The sequence below is a fragment of the Hemiscyllium ocellatum genome, chromosome 31 (genome assembly GCF_020745735.1).
Source record: "Hemiscyllium ocellatum isolate sHemOce1 chromosome 31, sHemOce1.pat.X.cur, whole genome shotgun sequence".
NCBI classification, from domain to species: domain Eukaryota; kingdom Metazoa; phylum Chordata; class Chondrichthyes; order Orectolobiformes; family Hemiscylliidae; genus Hemiscyllium; species Hemiscyllium ocellatum.
Genome location: NC_083431.1, coordinates 10,861,327 through 10,879,132, shown reverse-complemented (window position 1 = coordinate 10,879,132; position 17,806 = coordinate 10,861,327). Strand labels below are relative to the sequence as shown.

The 17,806-nt window shown below is 46.0% G+C and overlaps 1 protein-coding gene across 1 annotated transcript in view; it reads right to left on the bottom strand.

The window, feature by feature from the left end:
- Window positions 1-6,439: 6,439 nt before the first annotated feature.
- Window positions 6,440-17,806, bottom strand: part of LOC132830228 (multidrug and toxin extrusion protein 1-like) — a 43,011-nt gene continuing 31,644 nt past the window's right edge. Inside the window, exons 12-15 of the mRNA XM_060847761.1 lie at window positions 16,087-16,162; window positions 15,921-15,990; window positions 13,268-13,400; window positions 6,440-6,663 (exon numbers count right to left, since the gene is read on the bottom strand). Of these exons, the coding sequence (XP_060703744.1) occupies window positions 6,440-6,663; window positions 13,268-13,400; window positions 15,921-15,990; window positions 16,087-16,162 (503 nt within the window). The remainder of the gene's footprint in view (window positions 6,664-13,267; window positions 13,401-15,920; window positions 15,991-16,086; window positions 16,163-17,806) is intronic.

The window sequence follows — 17,806 nt, the reverse complement described above, 5'->3', positions numbered from 1 at the left end:
TGTATTCACACTGGAGCTGGGGCACACTGTATTCACACTGGGGCTGGGGCACATTGTATTCACACTGGAGCTGAGGCACACTGTATTCACACTGGAGCTGAGGCACATTGTATTCACACTGGAGCTGAGGCACATTGTATTCACACTGGGGCTGGGGCACACTGTATTCACACTGGGGCTGGGGCACATTGTATTCACACTGGAGCTGGGGCACACTGTATTCACACTGGAGCTGAGGCACACTGTATTCACACTGGAGCTGAGGCACATTGTATTCACACTGGAGCTGAGGCACATTGTATTCACACTGGGGCTGGGGCACACTGTATTCACACTGGGGCTGGGGCACATTGTATTCACACTGGAGCTGAGGCACACTGTATTCACACTGGAGCTGGGGCACACTGTATTCACACTGGGGCTGGGGCACATTGTATTCACACTGGAGCTGGGGCACATTGCATTCACACTGGGGCTGGGGCACATTGTATTCACACTGGAGCTGGGGCACACTGTATTCACACTGGGGCTGAGGCACATTGTATTCACACTGGAGCTGGGGCACATTGTATTCACACTGGGGCTGGGGCACACTGTATTCACACTGGAGCTGAGGCACATTGCATTCACACTGGAGCTGAGGCACACTGTATTCACACTGGGGCTGGGGCACACTGTATTCACACTGGAGCTGAGGCACATTGTATTCACACTGGGGCTGAGGCACACTGTATTCACACTGGAGCTGGGGCACATTGTATTCACACTGGAGCTGAGGCACATTGTATTCACACTGGGGCTGGGGCACATTGTATTCACACTGGAGCTGAGGCACACTGTATTCACACTGGAGCTGAGGCACACTGTATTCACACTGGAGCTGGGGCACATTGTATTCACACTGGAGCTGAGGCACATTGTATTCACACTGGGGCTGGGGCACATTGTATTCACACTGGAGCTGGGGCACACTGTATTCACACTGGGGCTGAGGCACACTGTATTCACACTGGGGCTGAGGCACATTGTATTCACACTGGAGCTGAGGGTCACTGTATTCACACTGGAGCTGAGGCACACTGTATTCACACTGGAGCTGAGGCACATTGTATTCACACTGGAGCTGAAACACACTGTATTCACACTGGAGCTGAAACACACTGTATTCACACTGGAGCTGGGGTGCACTGTATTCACACTGGAGCTGAGGCACACTGTATTCACACTGGAGCTGAAACACACTGTATTCACACTGGAGCTGGGGTGCACTGTATTCACACTGGAGCTGAGGCACACTGTATTCACACTGGAGCTGAAACACACTGTATTCACACTGGAGCTGAGGCACACTGTATTCACACTGGAGCTGAGGGTCACTGTATTCACACTGGAGCTGAGGTGCACTGTATTCACACTGGGGCTGAGGCACACTGTATTCACACTGGGGCTGAGGCACACTGTATTCACACTGGAGCTGAGGGTCACTGTATTCACACTGGAGCTGGGGTGCACTGTATTCACACTGGAGCTGAGGGTCACTGTATTCACACTGGAGCTGAGGCACACTGTATTCACACTGGAGCTGAGGGTCACTGTATTCACACTGGAGCTGAGGTGCACTGTATTCACACTGGGGCTGAGGCACACTGTATTCACACTGGGGCTGGGGCACACTGTATTCACACTGGAGCTGAGGCACATTGTATTCACACTGGGGCTGAGGCACACTGTATTCACACTGGAGCTGGGGCACATTGTATTCACACTGGAGCTGAGGCACATTGTATTCACACTGGGGCTGGGGCACATTGTATTCACACTGGAGCTGAGGCACACTGTATTCACACTGGAGCTGAGGCACACTGTATTCACACTGGAGCTGGAGCACATTGTATTCACACTGGAGCTGAGGCACATTGTATTCACACTGGGGCTGGGGCACATTGTATTCACACTGGAGCTGGGGCACACTGTATTCACACTGGGGCTGAGGCACACTGTATTCACACTGGGGCTGAGGCACATTGTATTCACACTGGAGCTGAGGGTCACTGTATTCACACTGGAGCTGAGGCACACTGTATTCACACTGGAGCTGAGGCACATTGTATTCACACTGGAGCTGAAACACACTGTATTCACACTGGAGCTGAAACACACTGTATTCACACTGGAGCTGGGGTGCACTGTATTCACACTGGAGCTGAGGCACACTGTATTCACACTGGAGCTGAAACACACTGTATTCACACTGGAGCTGGGGTGCACTGTATTCACACTGGAGCTGAGGCACACTGTATTCACACTGGAGCTGAAACACACTGTATTCACACTGGAGCTGGGGTGCACTGTATTCACACTGGGGCTGAGGCACACTGTATTCACACTGGAGCTGAGGCACACTGTATTCACACTGGAGCTGAGGGTCACTGTATTCACACTGGAGCTGAGGTGCACTGTATTCACACTGGGGCTGAGGCACACTGTATTCACACTGGGGCTGAGGCACACTGTATTCACACTGGAGCTGAGGGTCACTGTATTCACACTGGAGCTGGGGTGCACTGTATTCACACTGGAGCTGAGGGTCACTGTATTCACACTGGAGCTGAGGCACACTGTATTCACACTGGAGCTGAGGGTCACTGTATTCACACTGGAGCTGAGGTGCACTGTATTCACACTGGGGCTGAGGCACACTGTATTCACACTGGGGCTGAGGCACACTGTATTCACACTGGAGCTGAGGGTCACTGTATTCACACTGGAGCTGGGGTGCACTGTATTCACACTGGAGCTGAGGCACACTGTATTCACACTGGAGCTGGGGCGCACTGTATTCACACTGGAGCTGAGGGTCACTGTATTCACACTGGAGCTGAGGCACACTGTATTCACACTGGAGCTGAGGGTCACTGTATTCACACTGGAGCTGAGGTGCACTGTATTCACACTGGGGCTGAGGCACACTGTATTCACACTGGGGCTGAGGCACACTGTATTCACACTGGAGCTGAGGGTCACTGTATTCACACTGGAGCTGGGGTGCACTGTATTCACACTGGGGCTGAGGCACACTGTATTCACACTGGGGCTGAGGCACACTGTATTCACACTGGAGCTGAGGGTCACTGTATTCACACTGGAGCTGGGGTGCACTGTATTCACACTGGAGCTGAGGCACACTGTATTCACACTGGAGCTGGGGCGCACTGTATTCACACTGGAGCTGAGGGTCACTGTATTCACACTGGAGCTGAGGCACACTGTATTCACACTGGAGCTGAGGGTCACTGTATTCACACTGGAGCTGAGGTGCACTGTATTCACACTGGGGCTGAGGCACACTGTATTCACACTGGGGCTGAGGCACACTGTATTCACACTGGAGCTGCGGGTCACTGTATTCACACTGGAGCTGGGGTGCACTGTATTCAGATGGACTGGACATGAGGCACACTGTATTCACACTGGAGCTGGGGTGCACTGTATTCAGATGGAATGGAGCTGAGACACACTGTATTCACACTGGAGCTGAGGCACATTGTATTCACACTGGAGCTGAGGCACATTGTATTCACACTGGAGCTGGGGTGCACTGTATTCAGATGGACTGGACATGAGGCACACTGTATTCACACTGGAGCTGGGGTGCACTGTATTCAGATGGAATGGAGCTGAGACACACTGTATTCACACTGGAGCTCAGGCACATTGTATTCACACTGGAGCTGAGGCACACTGTATTCACACTGGAGCTGGGGTGCACTGTATTCAGATGGACTGGACATGAGGCACACTGTATTCACACTGGAGCTGGGGTGCACTGTATTCAGATGGAATGGAGCTGAGACACACTGTATTCACACTGGAGCTGAGCCACACTGTATTCACACTGGAGCTGAGGCACACTGTATTCACACTGGAGCTGGGGCGCACTGTATTCAGATGGATTGGAGCTGAGGCACACTGTATTCACACTGGAGCTGAGGGTCACTGTATTCAGATGGACAGGAGCTGAGGCTCACTGTATTCACACTGGAGCTGAGGCACACTGTATTCACACTGGAGCTGAGGCTCACTGTATTCACACTGGAGCTGAGGCATACTGTATTCACACTGGAGCTGAGGCACACTGTATTTAGATGAACTGGAGCAGAGGCACACTGTGTTCAGATGAACTGGAGCTGAGGCACACTGTATTCACACTGGAGCTGAGGCTCACTGTATACACACTGGAGCTGAGGCATACTGTATTCACACTGGAGCTGAGGCACACTGTATTCACACTGGAGCTGAGGCACATTGTATTCAGATGGACTGGAGCTGAGGCACACTGTATTCACACTGGAGCTGAGGCACACTGTATTCACACTGGGACTGAGGGTCACTGTATTCACACTGGAGCTGTGGCACACTGTATTCAGATGGACTGGAGCTGAGGCACACTGTATTCACACTGGAGCTGAGGCACATTGTATTCAATTGGAGCTTTGGTCAGTAACAAGATTAATCACCTTCTTATTAACAGTTGCTATACGTTGTGACTCATATTTAAGAGGTTGAGTGAACTAGCCCCATCCTGTGCCTTTCGCAAACCAGTGGAAATATTTGAAACAGGAAGGCTACGAGAGAGGAAGTTTAAAAGAGATGTGCGAGGCAAGGTTTTCTCACAGAAGGTGGTGAGTACCTGGAACACGCTTCTAGAGGAGGTGGTGGAAGCAGCATTCAAGATTCATCTGGATGACCACATGAATAGGAAGGGAATAGAGATATACGGATGCTGTAAGTGAAGACAGTTTTAGTATGGACGGGAAGAAAGTGGCGGCACAGCCTTGGATGGCCAAAGAGTCTGTTTCTGGGCTGTATTGTTCTTGGAAGGCTGAGAATGAAGGACTAACTCAGCAGATCCTATGAACAAAGAGAGTGGAATGCTTTCCTGGTTTTCCCTCAATCCATGTGTTTCTTTTCCCCTTGTCCATCCCTGTGTGTCTGTGTGGGAAGGGGTGAGGTTACAAGGGAATTAAAGCTTTAGTTTGTAGTGTTTATACTGATGGCTGCCTTAAGTGTCTAATAACTTGTAATAATAATAATTCTTGTTAAATGTAGAAACTTGGTCTGTGCTTTTTATCAACATGGGTCTCAAAAAGAGATAAATTGAAGAACCTTTGTGTATGTGTAAAAATACACTTGAACTTTAGTGGGAGGTCTGGGAATAACAAGACTTGGTTTCAGCGTGGTAACCCCAGGGAGGTGGACACTATGGCTTTGCTACCAGCTATTAGCCAAATAGGTTAATCCGTTAGGGACAATTGTTTGCTGTTTTTTGCTTTATTTTTAGATGGTTGAGTTCTTTGCAGAATTGTATAGTGTCAGGAATTTGTGTACCTTGGTAACATATGGTGGGTGGCACAGTGGCTCAGTGGTTAGTATGCTGCCTCACAGTGCCAGGGACCCGGGTTTGATTCCAGCCTTGGGGGACTGTTTGTGTAGAGTGCGCACATTCTCCCCGTGTCTGCGTGGGTTTCCTCCAGGGCGCTCTGGTTTCCTCCCACAGTCCAAAGATGTGCAGATCAGGTGAATTGGCTGTGGTAAATTGCCTATCGTGTTATGTGCATTAGTCAGAGGAAAATGGGCCTGGGTGGGTTACTCTTCAGAGGGTCGGTGTGGACTTGTTGGGCCACATGACCTGTTTCCACACTGTAGGGAATCTAATCTAAAATCCCAGGCTATCATCATAGCTTACGGGATGGGAAGTCTTCTGCAGACACATCATCATCAATCCCAACTCCTAAGTGACAGGAGTGAATTCCTCTGCCACCTACTCCTGAACAACCACCACTTTGTTCGTCCCTGGTTCTAATATCTCATCAAATATCTCTGTGTTGAATATTGAGTGGTAACATGCGACTGAAGAGCCTGGGGAGATTTCACTGCATTAAAGTTTTAATATGGATGCAATTTTATGTTGTGCACTGACGGGGCTAAACATAATTGTGACTCAGATTGTTCCGCCAAACCCCACAAAGAAGATTAAGATCACCGCAACACTGATTTATTTTTCCATTTCCATGCTCATAAAAATCATTTCCAGCTTCAGTCAATGATTTAAAGAGTGCCAAATAGGAGGTCTTTGAGCTGATTGAAACCTGATTTAAAAAAAGCCACTGAGTTGTTTCTGGTCCTGTTTTGAGTGAGCAGGTGCTGCCTACACCAGTGAAGGCCCAGTTACTAAAATGGACACAAGCTCTTTAAAAGATGACAAGAGTCTGTTTGAACTGTCTTCCTTCTGAACTGTACTATAATTGACATTCCTTACACATTCATTGTTGGGAAGAACATGAGAAATTAGATAACATACAGAGCAGTGGTTACATCTCTTACTGCTGTTCTACTGACCACAGAAGGTGACCTGGATTTTCACTTGTCTCTGTAAAGTTCACTGGAACCTATAATACTTCAGCAATAGTCCAATCCCCAGTATAAGTAACGCTGAAAGGATGGCTAATCCGCGACGGAAAATCAGCTGTTTCACAGATAACTGGTCTTGCACGTTCATTTTAGAGGCCGAGATCTCTTCTCTCATTTGCCCAATGTTAACGTAATTCTCCGCTGGAGTGGCATCTCCTACTGTAATGACCGCAATGTTTCCTGAATGGACTTCTGTAAAATAAACAGTGTTCTTTTTTATTCATTTGTGGGACATCGATATCACCGGCTGGCCAGCGTTTATTGCCTGTACCTAGTAGCAATTGAAACAATTGAGTGGCTTGCTAGGCCATTTCCGAGTCCACACGTTGCTGTGGGTCTGGAGTCACATGTCAGCCAGACCAGGTAAGGATGGCAGTATCCTTCCCTATAGGGCAGGAGTGAACGTGATTGGATTTTCCTGACAATGGTTTCATGGAAATCAGTAGGTTCTTAATTCCAAATACTTTTTATTGAATTCAAATTCCACCATCTACCATGCAGGATTTGAACCTGGGTCCCCAGAACATTAGGTGAGCTTCGGATTAATAGCCTTGCAATAATATCACGAGGCCATCATCTCCCCTATGTTAAAATATTGCGAAGCTTGTACTGAGGCTGTTTGGGGCAATTAAACGTCAACCACATCACTGTGGAGCAGCAGTCATACGTAGATTTGCCCAGTTAATGTGGACAGATTGTCTTCCCTCTAATTTCTTCAACTCATGAACCAAATGTTATATATTTATATTGAACAGACCCAATGAGAGTTTCATACTCACCATTACAGAGACCAGATTTAAATTTAACTTCCTATTCCATTTACATAATCTACATTCCACCAGCTGCCACAGAGGGATTTGAGCCCAGATGCCAGGACTCAGGCTGGACCCATGGGGTTGTTAATTTGCTGATATTACCATGGACACCACTCATTTAAGAATATCGTTTGGTACTCCTATGTTCCAATGGCTAAAATCATTGAAAGATCAGTTTCATTTCAATTTCTGCCGAACTGGAATGAATATTTGTGAAGAGAACGTCAATTGTCTTGCAATGAAACAGAGAACTGTAGATGCTGGGAATCTGAAACAAAACCAGAATGTGCTGGAGAAACTCAGCGGGTCTGTGGAGATAAATCAGAGATAACATTTCGGAGCCAGTTTTCCTCAGTTTTCTGAATTTGACAAGAATGACTATTTACTGAAAGTAATTAGCTACATTATGCTGTAAAAAAAGTCTTCTGTTTAATTCAGTAGTGTGATTATAGGGTGGCATACCATTGTTCATAGCTGGTGAAATGTCCTCAGTCTGACCACTGGAGGGATTGGGATAGGGGTCCACATCTTTCTTCACACCTGCAACAACTCTCGCCTTGAAACAAAACACACAAACCTTTCATTGAAAGGGAAACAGTAGGCTTTCTATTTAGAGATAATCATAGGGAGGGGAGTCCCAGACTGGAAACCATCACGGGAAGTCACGACAATTTCCCCTAAATCCTTGATTCCCGTACTGATCAAGAATCTATCTCAATCTTTAATATATGCAAGGGTGCTGACCCCCAGCTCTCTGTTAGAGACAAAAAAAACTGCAGATGCAGGAATCCAAGGTAGACAGGCAGGAGGCTGGAAGAACATGGTGGGCGGCACGGTGGCACAGTGGTTAGCACTGCTGCCTCCCAGCGCCTGAGACCCGGGTTCAATTCCCGACTCAGGCGACTGACTGTGTGGAGTTTGCACGTTCTCCCCGTGTCTGCGTGGGTTTCCTCCGGGTGCTCTGGTTTCCTCCCACAGTCCAAAGATGTGCCAGTCCGGTGAATTGGCCATGCTAAATTGCCCATAGTGTTAGGTAAGGGGTAAGTGTAGGGGAATGGGTGGGATGCGCTTCGGCGGGTCGGTGTGGACTTGTTGGGCCGAAGGGCCTGTTTCCACACTGAGGGTAATCTAATCTAAACACAGCAAGCCAGGCAGCATCAGAAGGTGGAGAAGTCAACTTTCAGGTCTCAGTCCAGAAGAAGGGTTATACCCGAAATGTTACCACCTCCAGATACTACCTGGCCTGCTGTGTTCTTCCAGCCTCCTGCTTGTCTACTCCCAGCCTCTTTGACAAACACTCACTACCCTCTGAGAGAAGAAATCCCTCCTTATCCCAGTTTGAAATTGATGCCCCTTTATTCTGAGACTATGCCCTCTGGGTCTAGGCTCTCTCATGAGGGGGAGGCATCCCTCTCAGCATTTACCCTGCCAAGCCCACCCCCACCATATCCTGTTTTCTCAACTCTCCATTGGTCAGGGTTTTATGGCAGAACAACAGAAACAAGGTAAAGATGCTCTGAAGCTCCACGTGAAGTGTGGTGAGAGATGTTAGTGATTGCGAGAAGTTTGCAATGTATCCATTGAGCTACATCACACTTTAAGCCCACGGTGGTTACTATTGCTGCCTCACTACGCTAAGGACCCAGGTTCAATTCCACCCTTGGGCAACCATCTGTGTGGAGTTTGCATGTTCTCCCTGTGCCTGTGTGGGTTTCCTCCCACAGTCCAAGAAATGTGCAGGTTAGGTGGATTGGCCAGGGGCAATGCAAGGTTACAGGGATTGCGTGGGATGCTGTTTGGTGGGTTAGTGTGGACTCGATGGGTTGAATAGCCTGCTTCCACACTGTAAGGATTCTACGAATGCTGCAGAAACTCAGTGGGTCTGCTAGTATCTGTGGAGAGAAAGCAGAGTTAATGATTCAAGTCTATTATGAACTGCAGTTCTGATGTTACAGTTCTGATGAAGTCTCAAAAGCATATTGGATTTTGAAAGGTTAACTGTTTCTTTTCCCACAGATGCTACCAGACCTGCTGAGCTTCTCCAGCATTCTTTACGTGTGAAAGCTACCATGAAAAGGAGCAATGGCATGACATGTCTTGGGATTTGATTGCAATATATCACAGAGTGAATTGCATTTGTGATTCACCAGGGGGTGAATTCCAGAGTCTACTTCACTGCTGATGGAGGTAGACCCTAAGAGAAGGTCAGACCCATTCCTGTTGAGAGGTTGGCAATATGGATAGATGGTGACCCAGAGACTCTCTGAGGAAGCCCCCTGCAGGCCTTGTGAAGAATGACCAAGAGAGGACAATGAGAGCCATGACGGCTGCTTGCTATCCCAGGCACTTCCCAAGGTACAGTGCAAGGAGTCAAGGCATGGGAGGGAAGTGGAAAATGTAGGAAATCACTGATGCAACAGTCAACTTCTATCATCTGTTCTCACCAGATCGGATGCTTCATTCCAGTTGATTTTGCAAATTACTATCTGATAGAAAACACACTGGAAAAAGACACAAATGATAATTCCGTACCAATAACCTGCAAAAGACAAATGGTGTGTGAGTTTCCAGGCAATTGTGTTAGATTTCCCCTCTTGTTTTCTGTTTTACTGTATCTCTATGAGAGTGTGTTATTGTCCCGAACTGCCTCAGGAAACCTGTGTCTTTAATTTCTGAGAAGGCTCAGAAACCCTGTACTGTGAAATCCTGGCTGGGGAAAGATTGTTCTGTCCGACAGAACCTTCACTGTGAGGGCAGGATTGTAGCCCTGTAACAGGAGGTATATTCTGGGTATTGTCAAGCAGTGGAATCATGAATTTGAAACCAGGTAACTGATAGGTTATGACTTGAAACTGGCCCTTTACCATGTGGTGAACTTGTCAATCTTTAGCGATGGAGGAGCAGGGAAAGCAGAGCAAAGTGTTGGGGGTGGGGGGGGGGGGGGGGGGGTGGGGGTGGAACAGCAGGAAATTAGTCCCATTGTGGCATCAACAGAGCAGAAATCTGGGGTCCCTGTCCTCTGTCACATCCTCTCACCAGAGTAAATGGACACCTGATGAAGTATACTACCTCAATTCATTTCCTCTAGTTATTGGCTCATGTTGCTGGCTGAATCCACCTGGTTTAAATCCCTACTTGCCCTGGAGAAGGTGGTGAGCTCCCTTTCTGAATCACTGCAATCCCTAAGGAGGGAGTGCCAGAATTTGGAACCAGTAATAGTAAAGGAACTGCGATATGTTTCCAAGTTAGGATGGTGAGAGGCCTTGAGGGGAACTTGCAAGTGTTGATGTACCCGTGCATCTGTTGCCCTTCTCATTCCAGGTGGTTGAAGTTGTGGGTTTAGGAGATACTATCAAAGTGATCTTGGTGAATTCCTGCAGCGTATCATGGAGAAGGTAGCACTGCTGCCAATCTGCCTTGGGGACAGGAAGAACATGGAAAGGGGCCATTCAAGCAGCTTGTCTTGCCCTGGACAGTGTCCTTGATGATACTGAGCATCTTAAGTGTTACTGGAGCCGCAATTATCCAGGAAAACGGAGAGTATTCCATTACACTCCTGACGTGTGCCTTGTAGTTGGTGAACAAGCTTTGGAGAGTCAGGAGACCAAGTTACCTACAACAGAATTCTCAGCCCCTGACCTGGATGTTGCAGTCTGGAATGGAATAAAGGCAAAAGGAATCGTGATCAGGTGGTGCCAGACTTTGACATGAAAAACCTAAAGATTGTGAGATGCTTCTTGTGACATCTGCTGCTCACAAACCTGTAGGAACCTGGTTTCTCTAGGTCCTTGTGATTCTGCTGTCTCACTGGCTAGTGATTATAGATACCAAATGTCACCCCATTATTTCATAAAGGAGTGAGAGAGAAAATAGGGGACTCCAGACTTATTAGCTTTCCATCAGTATAGGGAAAATACTGTCATAAAGGACTAGATAAATAGACACTTTGATGACAATGATGGGCGGCATGGTGGTTAGCACTGCTGCCTCACAGAGCTAGAGACCCGGGTTCAATTCCCGCCTCAGGCGACTCTCTATGTGGAGTTTGCACGTTCTCCCCGTGTCTGCGTGGGTTTGCTCCGGTTTCCTCCCACAATCCAAAAATGTGCAGGTTAGGTGAGTTGGCCATGCTAAATTGCCCATAGTGTTAAGTGAAGGGGTAAAATGTATGGGTCTAGGTGGTATACGCTTCAGTGGGTTGGTGTGGACTTGTTGGGCCGAAGGGCTTGTTTCCACACTGTAAGTAATCTAATCTAATTGGGCAGAGTTAGCCTGGAGTTCCAGATGGAAAGAGATCGTTGACAATCTTGGAGTTTTTAAGGATGTTACTGACAAAACTGTAAAAGGGAAGCTGATGGACAGAGATACCATAAAGGTTCGTGTTGCATTGGCTTTCCTAATATCTTGCTGCACCTACATGTCAGCCTAAAGTGACTAATTGACAAGGATACCAAGGTCAGATTGTACATCCACACTGTCCAAACTCGGAGCAGTTGAGAAATACTCAGCACATCTGAGAATAATTCAATTTTCAGGAGGCTTTTGATCCAGTCCCCAACAGGAGGCTGGTTAGAATAATTAAAATTAGGAAGTAATATACTAGCAGAAAGTGAGGACTGCAGATGCTGGAGAAGCACAGCAGGTCAGGCAACATCTGAGGAGCAGTAGAACCAACGTTTCGGGCAAAAGCCCTTCATCAGTAATGTACTAGCATCAATTAATCATGGGCTAAATAACAGAAGACAGAGCATAAGAATAAATGGATCACTCCTGAGTTGGCAGGATATGATAAGTGGGGTATTGCAAGGATCAAGATTTGGAATCCAACTGTTCACAATATATATCAATGATTTGGGGATGGGGATTAAATGTAATATTTCCAAATGTGCGGATGAGACAAAGCCAAGTGAGAACGTGCGTCATGAGGAAGATGTAAAGCAGCTTCAGGAGGATTTGTCTCAGTGAGTGAGTAAGACCATGATAGAACGAACATAATTGTGCAAATGTGAGGTTATCCACTTTGGTAGGAAAAACAGATGTGCTGAGTATTTCTTAACTGGTCTGAGTTTGGACAGTGTAGATATAAAATCTGACCTTGATATCCTTGTCAATAAGTCACTTTTAGCTGACATGTAGGTGCAACAAGATATTAGGAAGGCTAATACAACACTGACCTTTATTGTGTGAACATTTGAGCACAGTAGTAGTGAAGTCTTGTCTATGAGCATGGTTCGAACACACTTGGAGTACTGTGGGTTGTTTTGGCCTCCTGACCTCTGGAATGATATCATTCCCATAGAGGGAGTGCAATGAAAGTTCACCAGACTTAGTTCCTGGGAAGGTGAGACTGTCCTATGGAGAGAGACTGGGGAAACTGGGCCATCCTTCGAAGAATAGTGATCTAATTGAAACTTACAAAATACTCGAAGGTCAAATGTTTCTTCTGGTTGAGAGGTCCAGAACCAGGGGGCACAATTTCAAGTTAAAGGGGTGCCACTTAGGACTGAGATGTGAATTTTTCTAACTCAGTGGTTGGTGATTCTTTTGAATTCTCTACCCCAGGGGATTGCAGGGAGCTCAGTCTTTAAGACAGTGATTGATAGATTTCTGATCACTGAAAGCTATTCAGGGGTAGGGAGGTGGGTGGGCAAAGGCAATTGAGGTATTCAGTCAGCTATCATCATGGTGAATGAGCTGCAGGCTCACTGGGCTGAATGGCATATTCCTGTCCAACTCTATTCCTATGACAGCCTCCTTCCCCTTATGGGTCTTTCATCATGAACATTCCTTTTCAGGAAGAGAATTCTAGAGCATGTGGACAGAGCAGTAAAACAAATCCATATCTCCCTCTGATTCTTTTGAAAATAATCTGATTGTCTACATTCGCGCACAGAGAGAATCGACATTGGGGTGAGAATCCAAGAAAGTAGACAAGCCTTTGCGAGAGGAGAAATAAAATACATTAATAAACAACTTCCTACCAATGATGCCAAACTTTGCAGCAAACATCAGTGAGATTCCAATGGGAAAACCAATGAGATAAAATCCCACTAGATTACCGATAGCTCCCAGTTTTTGCTTCCCAGTTCCTCTCAATACTCCACCATTCACACACTGCGTAGGGGACAAATAGCACATATTAATGTTACCACTTCTTCAAGTTTAATTCCTTTACAGTAAAGGTTTCAAGAAATAAGAAGGTTAGAGTTGGAGCACCACACAAACTAAGAGTTGTGTTGGAGGACTAACATGTACAGAGGATTGGTTAACTAACAATAAGCAGAGAATGGGCATGACTGGGTCATTGTTGGGTTGGCAGGATGCCATGGGTGGTGTCCAACAGTGATCAGTGCTGGCACTGAACTACTAACAATTTACTTCAGATAAAATTTACTGATGACACAAAGCTAGGAAGGAAAGTGAGTTGTGAAGAGGACATTGTTCCATGTGCAGTCACATTGAGTCAGTCACTTGCCATGTAGGACCTTCCTTTTCATGTGTAGTTCTGCACGGTCTGACTCTGGGGAAGGAAACCACTTCCTGAGCTAACTAGAATAAGATCTTGTATTGAACAAAGAATCGTTTGTTTCATGTCAGCAATGAGTTACTGGCTACATTGATATGATAGATATTGCAACAGAGGTTATGAAGTCAGCCTTGGTGTTACTCCTCTGAGATTGTAAACTCTTCTGCCAATAAATAGGTGTTGCTTAATGCACTTCACAATATTAACCCTTTCAGACCTTTATCACCTTTTACAACAGCCATACAGTGTGTGTTGGTCGGTTAAGTGAGTTGGCAAAATTTTGGCAGACGGAGTATAATGAGGGAAAATGAGGACAGGTCTATGTTGTTGTAGAGATGCACAGCATGAAAACAGACACCTCCGTCTGTTTTCATGCACATGCCAACAAGATATCCTAAACTGATACATTCCCATTTGGCCCATATCTCTCGAAATCCTTCCTATTCTTACACCCATCCAGACGCCTTTTAAATATTGTAATTGTACCAGCCTCCACCATTTCTCTGGCAGCTCATTCCATACACATTCCACCCCCTGTATGAAGGAGTTGTCCGTAAGGTCCCGTTTAAATCTTTCCCCTCTAACCTTAAACTTATGCCACCTAGTTTTGGACACCCTACCCTGGGGGACAAAAATCTTGACTATTCATCCTATCCATGCCTCCGTTGATTTTACAAATGTCTACAAGGTCACCCCTCAGTCTCCGACACTCCAGGGAAAATAGCCTCAGCCAATCCAACCTCTCCCTATAGCTCAAATCCTCCCACCCTGGCAACATCCTTGTGAATCTTTTCTGAACCCTTTCAAGTTTCACAATATTTTTCCTATAGCAGGGAGACTGGAATTGAATGCAATATTGCGGAGGTGTCCTGTATGGCCACAATTGACCTCCCAAGTCCTTTACTCAATGCACTGACCATCAAAGGCAAGCGTATCAACTGCTTTCTTCACTACCTTGTCTACCTTGACTCTACTTTCAAGGAATCTGCACTTTAAAGTCTCTTTGTTAGGCAACACTCCCCAGGACCCTACCGTTAAGTGTATAAGTCCTGCCCTGGTTTGTTCTACCAAAATTCATCTAAATTAAACTCCGTTGGCCACTCCTCGGCCCATGGGCCCATCTGATCAAGGTCCCATTGTTCTCTGAGGTAACCTTTTTGGCTGTCCACTGCACCATCAATTCTGCAAACTTACTAACTATACCTCATTTATTCACATCCAAATCATTTATTGAAATGTCCAGAAGCAGTGGACCCATTACTGATCCTTGCGGCACATCACTGGTCACAAGCCTCCAGTCTGACACTTTGATAGGAAGTAAAGTGGAGAGAGATTGTAGAACTGTGAGGTACAGAGAGACCTGGGTTTCTTGCTACATGAATCACAAACAGTTAGTATGCAGCTACAGCAAGTGATTAGAAAGGCAAATGGAAAGTCAGTGTTCATTGCGAGGGGAATGGAATGTAAAATTAGGAATATCATGAGATATTGTACAGGGTGTTGGTGAGACCACATATAGAGTATTGTGTATAGTTGTGGTTTCCTTATTAAAAAGAGGACCTAATTGTATCATATACAGTTCAGAGGCGGTTTATTTGACAGTTTTTTGTGATGAAGAGGAATAAGCAAAGTTGGACAGACCAGGCCTGTATTCATGAGAGTTTAAAAGAATGAGAGGTGATCTCATTGAAACATATATGATCACAAAGGGATTTGACAGAATGGATCCTGTGGGACAGATTCGAACTAGAAGACTCATCAGTTCAAAATAGATCTCACATTGGAGACAGAGATGAGAATATTTGTTTTTCTCAGAGGATCACAAATCTATCTTTTCCAGAGAGCAGCGGAGGCCAGGTCACTGAATATTTTTAATACTTAGGCAAATAAATTCTTGACTAACAAGAAAGTGGAAGGGTTGGAGGTAGGCTTGAAGGTGGGGTTGAGGCCACATTCAGATCAGCCATGGCACATTGAGCGGTGAAGTAAATTCAAGAGACCAAATGGCCTAGTCCTTTCCTATTTGAATTGTTTGTATGTATGTGCATAAAACTTTTAAGCAAATTTATTCACATAAAGTTTTGTAAGGCTTCGCTTGAAATACTCACAGCCAGGGAATCAAACAATTGATTAGCAGCGACTATTGGCAACAATTTCCCAACTAAATGAATTATTTCTCTGTAAGAGGGAGAGAACAGTGTCAAGAGAGAGCTTTCAGACATTGCTGAGTTCAACTTGTGATCTAAATATAGTCAAGCTTTCTTTTCAACTCACTCGTCATTGGTGAATATATAACCAATCACATCATGTATTGACTCCAGTATCACGGAAATCACCAAAGCCAAAATTCCTGGTCAAAATGAAGCACAAATAATTACTAGTTTGGTATACAAACAATTCTGATGATGTAACAATTACAAGCAAGAGCAGAAATTGCTGGGGAAACTCAGCAAGTCAAGCAGCATCTGTGCAGAGGATGCAGAGTTGATGTTTCAAGTCTGAATGACTCTTTTTCTCTCCACAGATGCCGCCAGACCTGCTGAGTTTCTCTAGTAATTTCGGTTTTTACTTCATATCTTCAGTATCTGCAGTTCTTTGTTTAAATCAATTATAAATTTCAGAGAACTCACTTCAAAGGAACCAGCAATTCAGAGAATCATCCAGCTTGCTGCACCTGTATGGGATGCTGCACTGTTGGACATGTCAGCATTTGGATCAGTAATGAAACAAAGATCTTGCCAGCTCTCTCAGGTAGAAGGGAAATCTACCACAGCATAATTACAGCAATGAATGAAATACTGATCAGCCGATCCCTTGGAAAACTGATTGTCTAGTTTCTCCAAACAGCTTCCCACCCAGGCCTAATCTTTTCTTGGAACCCTGCATTTCCAATGGCTAATCCACCTAACCTGTACATCCCTGGACACTGTGAGACAATTCACAATGGCCAACCTACCTAACCCGCAAACCTTTGGATTGTGGGAGAAAGGTGGAGTACATGGAGAGAACATACATATTCCACACAGACAGTCACCCAAGGGTGGAATCAAACCCAGGTCCCTGGCACTGTGAGGCAGCAGTGCTAACCATTCCAGCCTTAACAGCATACAGATTGGGACTATACTCACTGGAGCTTAGAAGATTAGATTACATTACTTACAGTGTGGAAACAGGCCCTTCGGCCCAACAAGTCCACACCGACCCGCTGAAGCGCAACCCACCCATACCCCTACATTTACCCCTTTACCTAACACTATGGGCAATTTAGCATGGCCAATTCACCTGACCCGCACATCTTTGTGACTGTGGGAGGAAACCGGAGCACCTGGAGGAAACCCACACAGACACGGGGAGAACGTGCAAACTCCACCCAGTCAGTCGCCTGAGGTGGGAATTGAACCCGGGTCTCAGGCGCTGTGAGGCAGCAGTGCTAAGAATGAGGGGGAAGTCTTATAAAAACCTATAAAATTCTAACAGGCCTAGATAGGGTAAACACAGGAAGGATATTCCTAGTGACTGGGGAGTCCAGTCTGAGGATATGGGATACGCCATTTAAGACTGAGATGAAGAGAAATTTCTCACCAAGAGTGGCGAGCCTGTGGAATTCTCTACCACAGAAAATGGTTAAGGCCAAAATGTTTATTTTATCCCATGAAGAAGTTTGATGTAGCTCTTAAGGCTAAAGGGATCAAAGGGTTTGGGGAGAAAGTGGGAACAAGCTCCTGAGTCAGTTGATCCGCCATGATCACTTTGAATGATGGAGCAGGCTCAATGGGCTGAATGGTCTACACTTGTCCCCATTTTCTATGTTTCAGCGTCTGTATCCATGGAGATTTTTTCTTTCCATGGTATTAGTAGGTCCATTTTACACTTTGAACACTGTTGGGTAAGGGCGACACGGTGGCACAGTGGTTAGTACTGCTGTCTCACAGCGCCAGAGACTAAGGTTCAATTCCCGCCTTGGGTGACTGTCTGTGTGGTGTTTGCACATTCT